Source organism: Mustela nigripes, chromosome 1, assembly GCF_022355385.1.
Source record: "Mustela nigripes isolate SB6536 chromosome 1, MUSNIG.SB6536, whole genome shotgun sequence".
Lineage (NCBI taxonomy): Eukaryota > Metazoa > Chordata > Mammalia > Carnivora > Mustelidae > Mustela > Mustela nigripes.
In genome coordinates, this window is record NC_081557.1 from 257,762,690 (window position 1) to 257,777,167 (window position 14,478).

At 35.7% G+C, this 14,478-nt stretch overlaps 1 protein-coding gene across 1 annotated transcript in view; it reads right to left on the minus strand.

The window, feature by feature from the left end:
• Positions 1 to 1,786: 1,786 nt before the first annotated feature.
• LOC132001804 (transmembrane protease serine 11G-like) overlaps positions 1,787 to 14,478 on the minus strand; it is a 32,838-nt gene continuing 20,146 nt past the window's right edge. Inside the window, exons 6-10 of the mRNA XM_059376724.1 lie at positions 9,715 to 9,753; positions 8,653 to 8,824; positions 7,272 to 7,531; positions 4,330 to 4,472; positions 1,787 to 1,948 (exon numbers count right to left, since the gene is read on the minus strand). Of these exons, the coding sequence (XP_059232707.1) occupies positions 1,787 to 1,948; positions 4,330 to 4,472; positions 7,272 to 7,531; positions 8,653 to 8,824; positions 9,715 to 9,753 (776 nt within the window). The remainder of the gene's footprint in view (positions 1,949 to 4,329; positions 4,473 to 7,271; positions 7,532 to 8,652; positions 8,825 to 9,714; positions 9,754 to 14,478) is intronic.

A 14,478-nucleotide genomic window follows, 5' to 3' on the forward strand; every position in this document is an offset into this window, starting at 1 on the left:
ATTTTATATTGACCTTTCACTTATTTATGAATATCTAACATATTGATTTCTTATTCTGTGGGTACCTTACTTATTCTGGATTTGATTGAAGGTAAAACCATTTAGAAAATAAAATGCATTAAGATGTAATAAAGCAGAAGTGGAAAGTAAATCTCCATCAAGTTTGGAGCTTCTCTCATTTTTAGAGATGGAAAATAGCTCCTTATCATGGAGTCCCTTTCTCATTTCCACCTAACAAAAAGGCCCAGAAATTTTGTCTTTTTTTCTCCTAAATATCAAAAAAGCATTTTTAGGTAGTGTAGAACAGGATACTGGGTTAGGCAACGTCTCCAGTTTTGCTGTTCGGTCCCAAGATTTATTCATTGTCCCAAAGTAAATATTAGGTAGTTGTTTACCACCTCACACCAACTAGAAGGGCAAACATGAACACAACAGGAAACAACAAATGTTCGCAAGGATGTGGAGAAAGGGAAACCCTCTCACACTATTGGTGAAAATGCAAGCTGGGACAGCCACTCTGGAAAACGGTATGGAGTGTCCCCGAGGTGTCAAAAAAAGAGCTGATCTATGACCCAGCAATGGCACTACTGGGTATTTACCCCAAAGATACAGATGTAGTGAAAAGAAGGGGCACATGCATCTCAGTGTTCATAGCAGCAATGTCCACACCACAATAGCCAATGTGTGGAAGGAGCTGAGATGTCCTTCAACAGATGAATGGATAAAGAAGATGTGGTCCATATTTACAATGAAATATTATTCAGCCATGAGAAAGGATGAGTACCCATCATTTGCATTGACATGGATGGAACTAGGGGGGATTATGCTAAGTGAAGTAAGTCAAGCAGAGAAAGACAATTATTATATGGTTTCACTCATATGTGGAACATAAGGAATAGCGTGGAGGACCTCAGAGGAAGGGAGGGAAAACTGAATGGGAAGAACTCAGAGAGGGAGATGAACCAGCAGAGACTACGGACGCTGGGGAACAAACAGAGGGTTTTGGGGGTGGGTGAGGGGAGGAGGTAACAGGGTGTTGGGTACTAAGGAGGGCACGGATAGTGATATGCACTGGGTGTGACACGTAACTAATGAATCATTGAACACTACATCAAAAACTGGTGATGTACTATACAGTGGCTAACTGGGCATAATAAAAAAAGATAAAATCTGTACAACTAGGTGTAAATGTATATGTCAATTGTTTTCAAGTTTCAGAAACAGGTACCTGTGCATCTGAGGGCAAAGGGGAAAGGACTCATAGTAATGCCATCTCGTAAATCTGTTTCACCTCTAGTGCCTCTCCATCGTCTGGGTTCGCTTTGGTCCAAACGAATTACCTTGATTTATTTGGTACTGTGAGCCTATAGATTCTTAAGGAGGATTATTTAGTGAAGGAGATACAAACTGTGGAGTCAGGGAAGGGTAGCCTGCCTTGTCAGGGAAAAAAATAGAGAATGCTTAGCCGTTGGCACTTGTCTGATTAAACGGGATTATTCTAAAATGAGTAGTACATACTAGGAACAGGAAGAAGGACAAGGAGATAATGAGAGACTTTTGGCAGCAATGGCAGCTCTTTGTGGAGCTGACAGTATTTTGTACGCTCATGGTTAGCAAAACACTTCAGATGATGTAAAACAAGATGCCTTCCTCATGTTTAAGAGGAATATTGTCAGATCATGCTTATTTGCATCTTGAATTCAATGACCGTATACATCGCAGCACATACTCAACACAATTTGCTAGAGACCACATTTACATTTTGCACGTAGAGGTGATTGTTGCGTTAGATGTTGGTTTTAGATTTAATCCAGTCCCGATAACGAGTCACTTTGGTATAAATTCCAGGCTTATTTTTTTTTCCACAGTCTATTCCCCAGCTTACTATTCCAATAAGATACCAGATGTTTCTATCACGTGCTATAACCAGAGGTCCTCCAGAATCACCCTGGAGAAGAAGAAATGTACATTGTCAATAAAACAAATGAAAGGGAGTAAAAAGTGCACGTTAATGAGCATGGGAATACCTACTAAATTAATTTTTTAAATCAAGGTATGTAAAATGAATTCTATTTTTACTTACTGTTAGTATTAATATAACAGTAAGTGTATTACTTATTATCTCTGTTTTTATCTTACAACTTCTGCTTATCGGTGTAAATGTCTTCATTTGGGGGGGCAGTGTGAATAAAGCTAAGGTTTCAGTTTTATCTTGTGTAGTTTTTAGTTTTGTTCTATCTAAAGAGGAAGCACAAATTGAACCTAAGTTCAGGTATACAATTCCTACATGAATGATGACCTTAAGGCTCAACTAGATGTTACCTCCATGAAGCCTGTTCTGTTCACTAGATAAAATCACTTGCTTGAATTTGAATTTCACCTTGTACCGCTCACACCAGTTGACAGGAAACTGTCCTGGATGTTATATTGTTGTGTAGTAATAGGTTTAAGAGGAGAAATATAATGCAAAGGATACTCCAGGCAAATGTGCATTATTTATTACAGACAGGCTTTTGTTTCCAAATAAAGATTTAATCCCTAGCCCTCATGAACTGGTTTGAAGTGTGTGAATCTTGGGGACTTACCTAATATCTTTAGCCTAAGGTGTAGACAAATGATTTTTAAAAGCTTTTAGCAATGAACTTTTCATTCAAATGAAACATTCTATGGAAGTCCCTTACAGATTTATTTTATAAGAACAATGATCCTGTATGAAGCAGTCCAGGGGTCTTGTGCTTTTAGCTCCCTTCCCTTTTCTTTCCATGCTTCTTAGTACCATTTAGGGATCAATGGACAGAGTATGAGAACTCTGGTCTACTAAAAGTCATGCTCCTCAGCTCCTTTCCTGTAGGACCACATCCTAATTTAGGTCCTCAGTATTTTACTCTGCAATTGGTGAAGGAAGCAAGGGAGCATGGGCCAACAGCAGAGAACATCTGCTCTTATACAGATTTATGTTCCTGCTGAAGAGTCATGTGACCCAGTTGTATTGTGGGCCACCCTATTGTTTCTGCTTCTCCTCAGGAAGTAAAGCGAGTGGAATGAGATCTTGTATTCTAGAACATGTAACCAAATCCTAGGATTTTATTCTTTTTGTTACTTGTGTGCTATATTATTAGATCGTAAATTCATATAGATTCAGTGTAGGTTTTTAAATATTTATGTTTCCTTCAGTAATTGCCACATTATCTTGCAAATTACAAAAAAAACCCCACCCCTGAATAAACAAGTGAATGAACGCTTATTATATCACATTCCAGACAGCTAATGGCAGATCAATGGTGCCACCTTCACACTTAGGAAAAAGCTGGTGTATGTGTCAAATTCTCAGACATTTCCTAATCTTTCAAGAATTGTTAAACTGTTGGATGCATGTCAAATCTTTATTATTTTAGTTACTTACTTTTAGTCTTTTAAGTAGCCTGAATTTAAAACTGATATTCTCCTTAAATGCTTAACACTTAAAGTTCTGTATGGTTTGGGGAAAAGCTATTTATTTAATTAGTTTTTAGATATAATTGGTGAGGTAGCACTTTAATATGAATTAATGTGGATAAATATATTTTTTTCCTAACAGTGCGATTCTAGCTGAATGTACACTGCTAAAGGTCAAAGGGTTAAGTACTGGTAAAATGATTTTCTGTTGGCCATGGAGTTACCTTCAGACCTCATTCCACAGTGCCTTATAAGTAGTAGGGATTATATAACTAAGTGGTTACCACTGTGACTTGAAGCAATGATTGTGTGATTTTCTGGCTTGGTTTCCATTATCTGCTCCCAGTTTTTTTTTTTTTTTTTTATTTTCTTCAACTAAAGTTCTAATTTGCAACTGATGGTCATTTTTTACAAATGATTTTGGAAAATAGGAGGGTGTTAAAAGAGGAGTATTTTTTTTAATTTTTTATTTTTTATAAACATATATTTTTATCCCCAGGGGTACAGGTCTGTGAATCACCAGGTTTACACACTTCACAGCACTCACCAAAGCACATACCCTCCCCAATGTCCAAATCCCACCCCCTTCTCCCAAACCCCCTCCCCCCAGCAACCCTCAGTTTGTTTTGTGAGATTAAGAGTCACTTACGGTTTGTCTCCCTCCCAATCCCATCTTGTTTCATTGATTCTTCTCCTACCCACTTAAGCCCCCATGTTGCATCACCACTTCCAAAAGAGGAGTATTTCTTATAGTTCTCCTATTTCTTCTTTTTATACTCTCCTCTCTCTTCCACAACTTAATTTTTGGGGGTCATATGAAGTGACATTGGTTATGGTCAGTATGGCCACCTCTAGTCAATAAATTCACTTCTGTGGATTTGAGTCTATTCTTACCTCACAGGCATCTAGTTTTCCTGTTAAGAATCCAGCACATATCATTCCTGATGATACGGCACCACCATATACATGAACTTGATTACATATATCATTACTTATGATCTCTACTTCAACTTGTCTCAGAGTATTGGGAAAGGGACCTAGAGAAGAAAAAAAAATTAATAGATGAAGAATCTTCACATTGTTGCTTATGATAGTTAATTATTGTATCTTAAAAAGGATGGATCAGTGATAAAATATGTCTTGAAGTTGACGCTGTGCTTAGTGACAGTGCTCAGGTTCAAATTCTATTTCTTATGTGTCTTCTATGTGCTAGGTACCATTCTTGGCACATTTACTTCCACTGTCTTACTTAATCCTTGCAATAACCAACAAAGATAGATAAGAGTATTTTCTTTTTAGGGGTCCCTGGGGGGCTCAGTTAAAGCCTCTGCCTTCAGCTCTGGTCATGATCTCAGGGTGCTAGGATGGAGCCCCACATTGGGCTCTCTGCTCAGCAAGGAGCCTGCTTCCTCCTCTCTCTCTGCCTGCCCCTCTGCCTACTTGTGATCTCTTTCTGTCAAATATATAAAAATCTTAAAAAAAAAGAATATTTTCGTTTTCAGATGAGAAAACCAAAGCTTACCCAGTTATGATTCTTGCTACCATCACATAGTTAAATGTGTAATAATATTAGATTTAAACATTAGATTTAAATTAAATTTAAATGAAAGCATTTCTCACCACCTGTGATGATCTGTGGTAGTTCACCTTACCTTACCTGGAAATCTGCTACTTCACTCTAAAAAGGATACAGCGATACCAGGAATTGAGAATCCTTTAGGAAGAGGAGTATAGAGCAATGTTGTACTATCAGAAAGTAATTTTTAATACTGAGTAGATGGAATGCTATTGTTTCATGAGAAAGACCATGTCTACTTCGATCTTAAATGACTATCCAGACTAATTCCAGGGTAAGTAACAAATACCAGGAGAAGAAATAGATTGTGTTTTATTAATGACCCATGCATTTATTGATATGTTGTATGAAAAGTACCATTTCATTGTGTATTGTATGGTTTTAGTCATTGTGTTCTCATTACCCCTTAACAGCTTTATAAAATCAATCAATTAATTAATTAATCTTTTAAAAAATTTAAATTCAATTAGCCAGTATATAGTTCATCATTAGTATTTAGTGTAGTATTCAATGATTCATGCATATAACAAGTGTAGCAACTTTTAAAATTCATATAAAGATGGGTGCTCTGTTTATAACAGTTTCAAAGACAATTGAGAAGAGGAAGGAGGGCAGGGCTGTCAGTTTGATCAACTAGTCAGGGCAATTCTATGCTAAAGACTCTGGTCTTGGAGGCAGCACATAGAGGAGTTTGAACACCGCACAATTTATGTGCTATTTAGCCCTGTGCAATTTACTTAATCATAGTAAGCTTCATTTTACTCGCATGTAAAATGAGAAAATGATACCTATCTCACATTTTTATTGTGAGCTACAAAGTAATTGATGTAATCAGTTATGATAGTGCTTTGTCCCATATTCAAATTTTAGTCAATGGAAGCTCTTGGAGTGAACTGTAGAGTTCAGAATTACATATTTAAAACCCTCCTGGTTCAGTTGTGGTAGTTTATATGTCTCTAGGAATGCATCCATTTCTTCCAGATTGTCAAATTTGTTGGTGTAGAGTTGCTCATAGTATGTTCTTATAATTGTCTGTGTTTCTTATAGTTGTCTGTGTTTCTATGGTGTTAGTTGTGATCTCTCCTCTTTCATTCATGATTTTATTTATTTGGGTCCTTTCTCTTTTCTTTTTGATAAGTCGGGCCAGGGGGTTATCAATCTTATTAATTCTTTCAAAGAACCAGCTTCTAGTTTCATTGATTTGTTCTATTGCTTTTTTGGTTTCTATTTCATTGATTTCTGCTCTGATCTTTATGATTTCTCTTCTCCTGCTGGGTTTAGGGTTTCTTTCTTGTTCTTTCTCAAGCTCCTTTAGGTGTAGGGTTAGGTTGTGTACTTACAAAACAAGGCAGACCCCCCAGAGATGAGGAAAAGAATTTTCAGATTATAATGATAGTACAAAAAGCTGGACCCAGTCTCAGAATTTTGAAGTACATATGGAAGGCAAGCATATTTCTATAAAAATCAAGTGACAAAGACTCAGTAGATAAAAGCTATAGTTGGAGGAGGTACATAAATCAGACTATAACTTTTTAACAAGAGTCTGGAGCAAGAGTCAGAAATTCAGATGCAGATTAGACTATGTGCAGGTTGATCACCTAAGAGAGGTAGAAACTGGAGACTCACATCACGATCTAAAGATCTATCTTTGCACTTTATTGTGTGTTAGTAAATGTAGTAAAATGTCGTACTTGTGAACTTTATAAATCCTGAGGCAAAAAAACTCCTCCAAAGTTACGTGGATTGGAGGGGCCACAATTTAATATTTAGCATCATACATGCCATTTAAAATAATTGTGTAAGGCTGTTTTTGTTTAGCTGCTTGACACATTACAGAAGTTTATCATCATTACTGCTCACAAATTACATACTTTAAGATTCATGCAGCCATAGCAGAATCTCTGCATATGAAGACAGCCACAGAAAGAAGGAATGTGAAAAAATATGCTTGAATAATTTTTGAAAAGAAAGTTATAACTAATTTCCAAAGTAACCCATAAAGAAGGCACTAAACATAGATACCGTGTAATAGTTCTAGCCAAAGTTTCCAAAAGTCACCATATCTAGATTTTTCTATGTGCTGTTTCGTGATATTTTCCAAGGGACATCTTGATTTCATCTCTTATTTTCAATATTATGTGATTTTCAATTTTCAATATGTGATTTTCAATTTTATTTTACATCTCCATTCAAATGGAAGATAGGTTTGCATTTTTTTGCTTAGCTTTTTTTTTTTTTTTTTTTTAACTGAGATACTCACCATTAGCTTTTAATGCTCCCCATCCAGTGACAAACACTGAACTCTGAGGCAAGACTTCAAAAGTAGCATCTGGGAGACAGACTCTGCCCACATCATTGGAAAATAGGACAGGGGTGGAGAGCTTCACCACAGCGATGTCGTCATCATGCTTATGGGCAGCATAGTTTTCATGAATGATGATTGATTGTATCTTTCTTCTCATCAGTGGAGGGCTGAGAGTTGTTCCAAAACTAGCCATCCAGAGTTTGGGGTTTTTGTAACTGATCACAGATGAAAAGGATTATGGTTGATTCATTTCTGATCTAAAGTTGCCCAGGACTCTGAATCAGCATGAGACATAGGGATGGTAGAAGGGCAAATTGTTTAAGGTGCTAATTGGTGGGTCTTCCCACCTTATTTGAAGCTTCACCCCCCCAAGGACTACTTTCTTTCATTTAGCTGATCCAAATGCCCCCATTTTAAGGTAGCTTAAGTTACTTCCTTTGAGGGGGAGTTTGTATTTTCTAAAGGGAACAAAATATTATTGCTATTTTAGATATGAAAGTAATACAGATTTGTTGAAGAGACTATAAGTAAATAAAAATTAGACATATGTACATATTCACACACATGTATACCTTCATAGGCATTCAGTTATTTGGGGGGAAAAGAGAGGGAGAAAAGGGAAGAGGGGAGTGAAAGGTGTCATACTGGAGTCACACCTTGTATATTGTTTTCTTATCTTTTCTTTTTAGTTAACATTTTACCCAGAATATTTTCCCATATTTTATGAATTTCCCTAGTCATTATTATCTCTTTGTTATCTCCATATAGTCCATATGTTAAATCTTCAAAAAAGATTAAAAATTGCCATCCTAAAGATAGTCTTGTGGGATAATCTGATGTAAATTCGTGGGTTCAGATACTGTATTAGCAGAGTTTTAAAAAAAATCTCAATATATCCTAGGAAAACTGCTGAGTGTGTTTAACTTTTGACAGTATTGACTTGTTCTTAGAGTTAGGAAAATATATTCCCCGGAATGAAGATTTCTCTAACTTTTCTACTCTTCTTCAGTAACTATCATCTGTTCCTAAGCCTGCTTCACAATCATGAGTTTCTTTGGGAGACTAAGATGCTCGTAAAAGAATGAAAGCATGTGCCTTTGGCTCAGGTTATAATCTTGAGGTTATGGGGGTCTTGGGGTCTGGGGTAGAGCCCATATCAGGTTCCTGCTTAGTGAGGAGTCACCCCTCGCCCGGCTCATGCTCTCTCTATCAAATAAGTAAATAAATAATCTTTGAAAAAAAAAAAAAGAATGAAAAAGGAACGAGAATTATAGGAAATGAAGGTGAGAAAAGAAAGTGACATTGGTGATCCTGTTGGTACAGACTGAGGACTTACATGTCAAAGCAGTGAGCAGCGGTCAGGAGCCACTCCTCACTGATCAAAGAAGCTCCACAGAAGTGGATGCCGTCCATTTGCAGGCTGGCTTGCCATGGCCAATCAGCTTTCTTTGCAGGATAACCATCAGCAATTCTTTCCATAGATGGAAATTCCCTCCCTCGTCCACAACCTGTCAGAAGGAAACAAGGTAGTTATTATTAATATTTTATTTTATTTTACTTGTCTATTTTAGCTGACACAGAGCATTACATTTGTTTTAGGTATATTACATAGAGATTCAACTTTTCTAAGCATTATGCTATGCTCACAAGTATAGCTATAAGATGGTTATTTATAACCAGAGTTATAAACATGCGTGGGCGTGTTTGGCACATAGTTAAAGATGGAAACACTAATAGGTTTACCTTGCCTTTAAAAAGTTAATTGAAATTATATAATAAAATAGTGATTATTCACATTGAAAAAGTATTGACTTAAAAAAGTAAACTATTTAATGTCCTCCCTGGTACATTTACAACAACTTCAGCTTAAGGGTTTTTTTTTTAATTTATTTATTATTTTATATATCTTTCTAGGTCATTTTCTTATGTATGATGATGTATCCCAGTGATGTTTGACAAATTTTGTGTGTCAAAAGTACACTATTTTTGCAGGAAAATACCATTTGTACACTTAAAATGCTTTTCTAATATTATAACAATTACCCTACTATAACTTAAGTGTCAAAATTCACATATTAACATTAATGTGTGTCATTTAATTCTAAGCAAGGTTTTCTACTTTAACAAAGTGAGCCAAATATAAAGAAATATGATAAAATGATAGGGAATTGTTAAAAGAAGTTGTCAAACTTCCTGTGAGGAATAACAAGTTATTCTCACATAAACATTCCCAGTTATTAGTAGTAATTTTTCCCATCATGGAGAGTTAAGTCACGCATCCATTCAGAGATATTATATAGTTTGGAGAAATAGTAAACGTGGGGATAGAGAAACTCTAGCAGTATTTTGACTTCTGGAATTTGATTTGCAAACATTGCAGTGATATTCTCAAACTTACAGCTGTTCAGAATGTGTTCTGCTTCTGCTTCATTCATATCTGGAAAAAAAAAAACAACCAAGATGATTGCTCAGTAATGGAACAATTATAATTTGACAATACTATGCTTACATGTCATGAGTGTTTCTGGTTAGTATGAACTGAATTATTCAGGAATTTCTTAAAGACAGTAAAATAAATTCCTACAAAAAGGAGAGGCCTGGATGTAAATTCTTTCTTCTATTTGTGGACTCTAGGAAAATCCTGGTTTATAATTTTAAGATCATTGGCATTGAGAAGGATATTGTTTGTCTGGAAGGAGGACTACATCTAATTAATTTAGCCATACCAATTTATTAAAATGCAGGTTATGCTGAAGAGGATCTAGGACTACTTTCATATATGTACTATTATCTGGTGGATACCATTTCCTTTTGTCCTCAAAGCATCTTAGATGCTGACATCTCCACAGAGGCTCCAACTGGAATAAAGATCTACTAGTATAATAACAAATCCTCAATACATATTAGTCATTTTATCATAAACTGAAACAAAAGGAAGCATGATCAGTGAATATTCCCTAAAATTATATGAATTATTCCTTATATCAGACAGTATAATAAGTAATCCAAATCCATGTTTCTGTTAAGATGAAAACCAGTGTAGAGTTTTGGTAAGCTTGCAAATTAATGAATCTTTCAGTCAGACTCTAAAGAGGAACATTGTGTTCATCTGCTAGGAACTCAGCTTATGTTTATGTGTTTCTTAGAAAAAACCCCATAGAATTAGGTTTTGCCAATAACAGCAAATTTCTAGTGGCTTCCCTGATCTTTATAATAACCCCAGAATTCCTACCTGGAGCTATATGACATGTTCCCTATTTATGTCTTTGTGGTCATATTGAACTGTTCTTGCTTGAAGCCACTACTCAGCGGCCACCCTAGCCTTTCTGTTTCTTGACTGTGCCAAGGTATTCCTGCAGTCTTTGTTCTAGTTGTCTCTCCTTGCAGAAATGCTCTTCCCATGACCATTTTCATGGTTGACTCCTTGTTGTCATTCAGATCTTAGCTTAAAAATCCTCTCCTCAGAGAGACTTTCTGTGCCAAATCAAAGTAGGCTCCCACTCCCTATTCTCTGTATGGAAAGTCATATTATTTGATATTACTTTGTTCATATACTTGTTTAATGGACCATTATCTTTTTTATTCCAATTAAAATGTTCTATGAGGACAGGTAATTTAGTTCTTGGCACAAAAAGATTCTGCTGAGATAATAATGAGCAGGAGTAACTAATAGTTTACTGAGTCCTTTGTACTAGCGACTGTACCAAACACTGCTATATCCACACAATAATATTATGAGGCAAAACTATTAAGGACATGGTTTAAATATTTCTCAAGGTAAGAAACTTGTCCTACAACCATTTCACTGTAAGGTCGATTATAATCTAGTGTTGTTACCTGCTATAGGTTATGGATCAGTGAGGGGGTGGAATTATGGTTACTTCACAGATAACTTTAGCCTTGGCTCATTTCTATCAGCAGAAACTATTGATGAACTTCCATGGTGATGCTGTATCTCCTATGTACACATTATCTAGTAGATGTGTTCCACATGCAGGATAAAAGAAGTTAAATATCTCCACTTCTAGAACAAGATTGTGTAGACTCACTTTTTTCTGCTCTTCTTCTATAAATACTACTAAATACCCTGAAAATTATCTAGCAGATAATAAAAGAACCCTGAAAGCTGGAAGGAGGTAGGCAAAATGACTAGAGACTACAGTGTTTTAAGGACAATGTGGTGAGTTTCCTAGTGTTTTGTTCATCTCACATATACTCTGGACTTGAGACCAAGAAAGGTCTGCAATCTGGAACCATCAATAAGCATAGACAAAAAAAAAAAAAATCTCAAGAATAATCTGTTCTCTCCATCCAAATACAGGGAAAGAAGAAGCACAACAAAGACCTAGTGAGGAGCTCAAACCTCCTGCTTCACAATACAGGGCTGACTATCCATTTTGTCAGAAGTTGTGACAGCAAGAAGACTTTGACCATCCTAAACCCTACTTTCTAACCAGGGGATCAGCTTGCAGACAGACACCCACAGGGACAACATCAACCTTTATACACCCAATGACATAAATAGATTCAGGCCCACTGCACCCCTCCACAAATGACGACCTAGGGATGCAAAGCAGCTTAGAGAAGCCTGTTCTACTCCCATATATGTTGCTGGCAGCAGGGGTTGCGAGGGAGCTCCAGAAGACTAGAATAGTACTGCAAGGACTCTGAAAACTAAATTGTTATTGAAACAATGAAAGTAGGTGAGACTCTACACTCTAAACATAAATAAGTGGACTACCTGCTAAAATAAAAGAATTAAATAAGATCAAGAGTCTCCTAACATAATAATCAAAAGGTCTGAATACAAGCAAAATTACTTGCCATACCAAAACCCAGGAGAACTACAATCTGCATGAGAAAAGATAATCAACTGATGCCAATACTGAGGTAAAGAAGATGTTGGAAGTATCTGATGTGGATTTTAAAGCAGGTGCCAGAAAAATAATTTAGTAGTCAATTACAAATTCTCCCAAAGCATATAAAAAATAAAAATCTAAGCTAAGAAACAGAAGTTATAAAAACCAAATGGAGGGGTGTCTGGGTGGCTCAGTTGGTTAAGCGTCCAACCCTTGATCTCAGCTCAGGTCTTGATCTCAGGGCTGTGAGTTCAAGCCCCATGTTGGGCTCCACACTGGGCATGGAGTCTATTTAAAAAAAAAAAAGAAGGAAAGAAAATTATAGGACTGATAATAGCAATACTACTACTAATAACAGTAATAATAATAAAAAACCCTGTTGGATGGTCTTAATAATAGAGTGGAGATGGAGGACAGAATCACAGTAAAGTCCAATGAAATTAAATAATATTTACTCAGAAGAACAGAGAGAAAAGAGACTGAAAAAAAATTAAGAAAGCCTCTGAGATTTGTGAGATAATAACAAAAGATTTAACATTCATATCAGAGTTCTAGAAGGAGAGAAAAAGAGTATGAGACTGAGAAAGTATTCTAGGAAATAATGGTTGGAAACTCCCTAGATTTAGCTAAAGACAAAGATGTATAGATTCAAGAAGCTGGGAAATTCTCAAATAGCAAAAACTCAAATCCCCTCCAAACCCATTATAATTAAGTTACTAAAAGCTAAAGACAATGAAAAAAATTCTTAAAAACAGAAAAATGATACATTACCTATAAAGTAACACCAATTCAAATAACAGCAGTTTTCTCATCTGAAACCGTGGAGGACAAAAGGAAGTGGCATAGCATTTTTCAAGTTCTGAAAGAAAAAACTATCAACCATGAATCCTATATCCATTGAAACTATATTTAGAAATAAAGGTATTCTCGGATGAAGGTACATGAAAAGAATTTCAGTTTCTAAAAGACCTACTCTTGGCTAATGGCTAGAGGAAGCTCTCCAAACAAAATACAAATGATAATAGAAGAAGGCTAGTACCTTCAGAAAGGAAAGAGACAGAATATGTAGAAACTTAAATATACATAATATACTATTTTTCCCCTCCTAGGTTTCTTTAAACATATTTTATGGTGAAACCAGAGATGCAACACCATCTGATGTGCAGAATATATAGAGAGGAAATACTAATATGATGTGCAAAATATATATAGAGAAAAAGGTATCTAAAAAATGGGGAGGGCAAAGAAACCAAAATGGAAGTAAAGTTTCTACACTTCATTTGAAATGGTATAATTTTGCCACCGGTAGGCGATGACGTTATACATGTGTATGTTAATACCTAGTGTAGCCACTAGAACAGTTATACATAGTGATAAACTCAAAACCTTTACAAATAAATGAAAATGGAAATCTAAAACAAATGTTCATGTTACAGGGATGGAGGGAAAAAGGGACAGAGGACCAAGACACAGGACAAAAGAAAGCAAATAATAAAACGAAAGATTTAAGCTCTAACATAACAATACTTAATATGTGGATGGTTTAAATACATCAATTAAAAGACGGAGTGTGATTAGGAAAACATGACTCAACTATTATCTTTTTACACTGAAATTTCTAAATTGAAAGTAAAAGGATGGAAAAAGATCTTGCCAAAGAATCTAAAAAAAAGCAATAATGGCTCTATTAATATCAGATAAAATGGACTTCAGAGAAAAGAAAATTACTGGGTACCTAGAGGGACATTACATAATGATAGAAGGATCAATCTACTAAGACGAAGTAACAATTTTAAATGCATGTTTACAAATAGCAGAGCTTCAAAATACATCAAGCAATAACTAAAATAGCTGAAGAAAAAAATAGAAAAATTCACAGTTGTAGCCGTGAACTTCAGCAGCCTCCGATATCAACTGATATAATTACCAGACAGAAAGTCAGCAAGGATATATAGCATTAAACAACATCATCAACAACAACGTCTAACTGACATTTATAAAACATGCAGCAATAACAGAAAGCACATTATAAACACGCATGGAGCATTCATTAAAATAGACCATATCCTGTGTCATATTTAGAAGAATTGAAATCAGAGTACGTTCTCTGTTCAGAGTGGGGTCAATTAGAAATCAAGAACAGAAAGGGAAGGAGAAAAATCTCCACATACTTGGGAATTAGCAACAGAGTACTAAACAATACATGTATTCAGGAAGACGTCCCAAAGAAAATTAAAAATTACATAGAATTGAGTGAGTATGAAAGTACAACATAGCAAGTATTGTGGGATGCAGATAAAGCA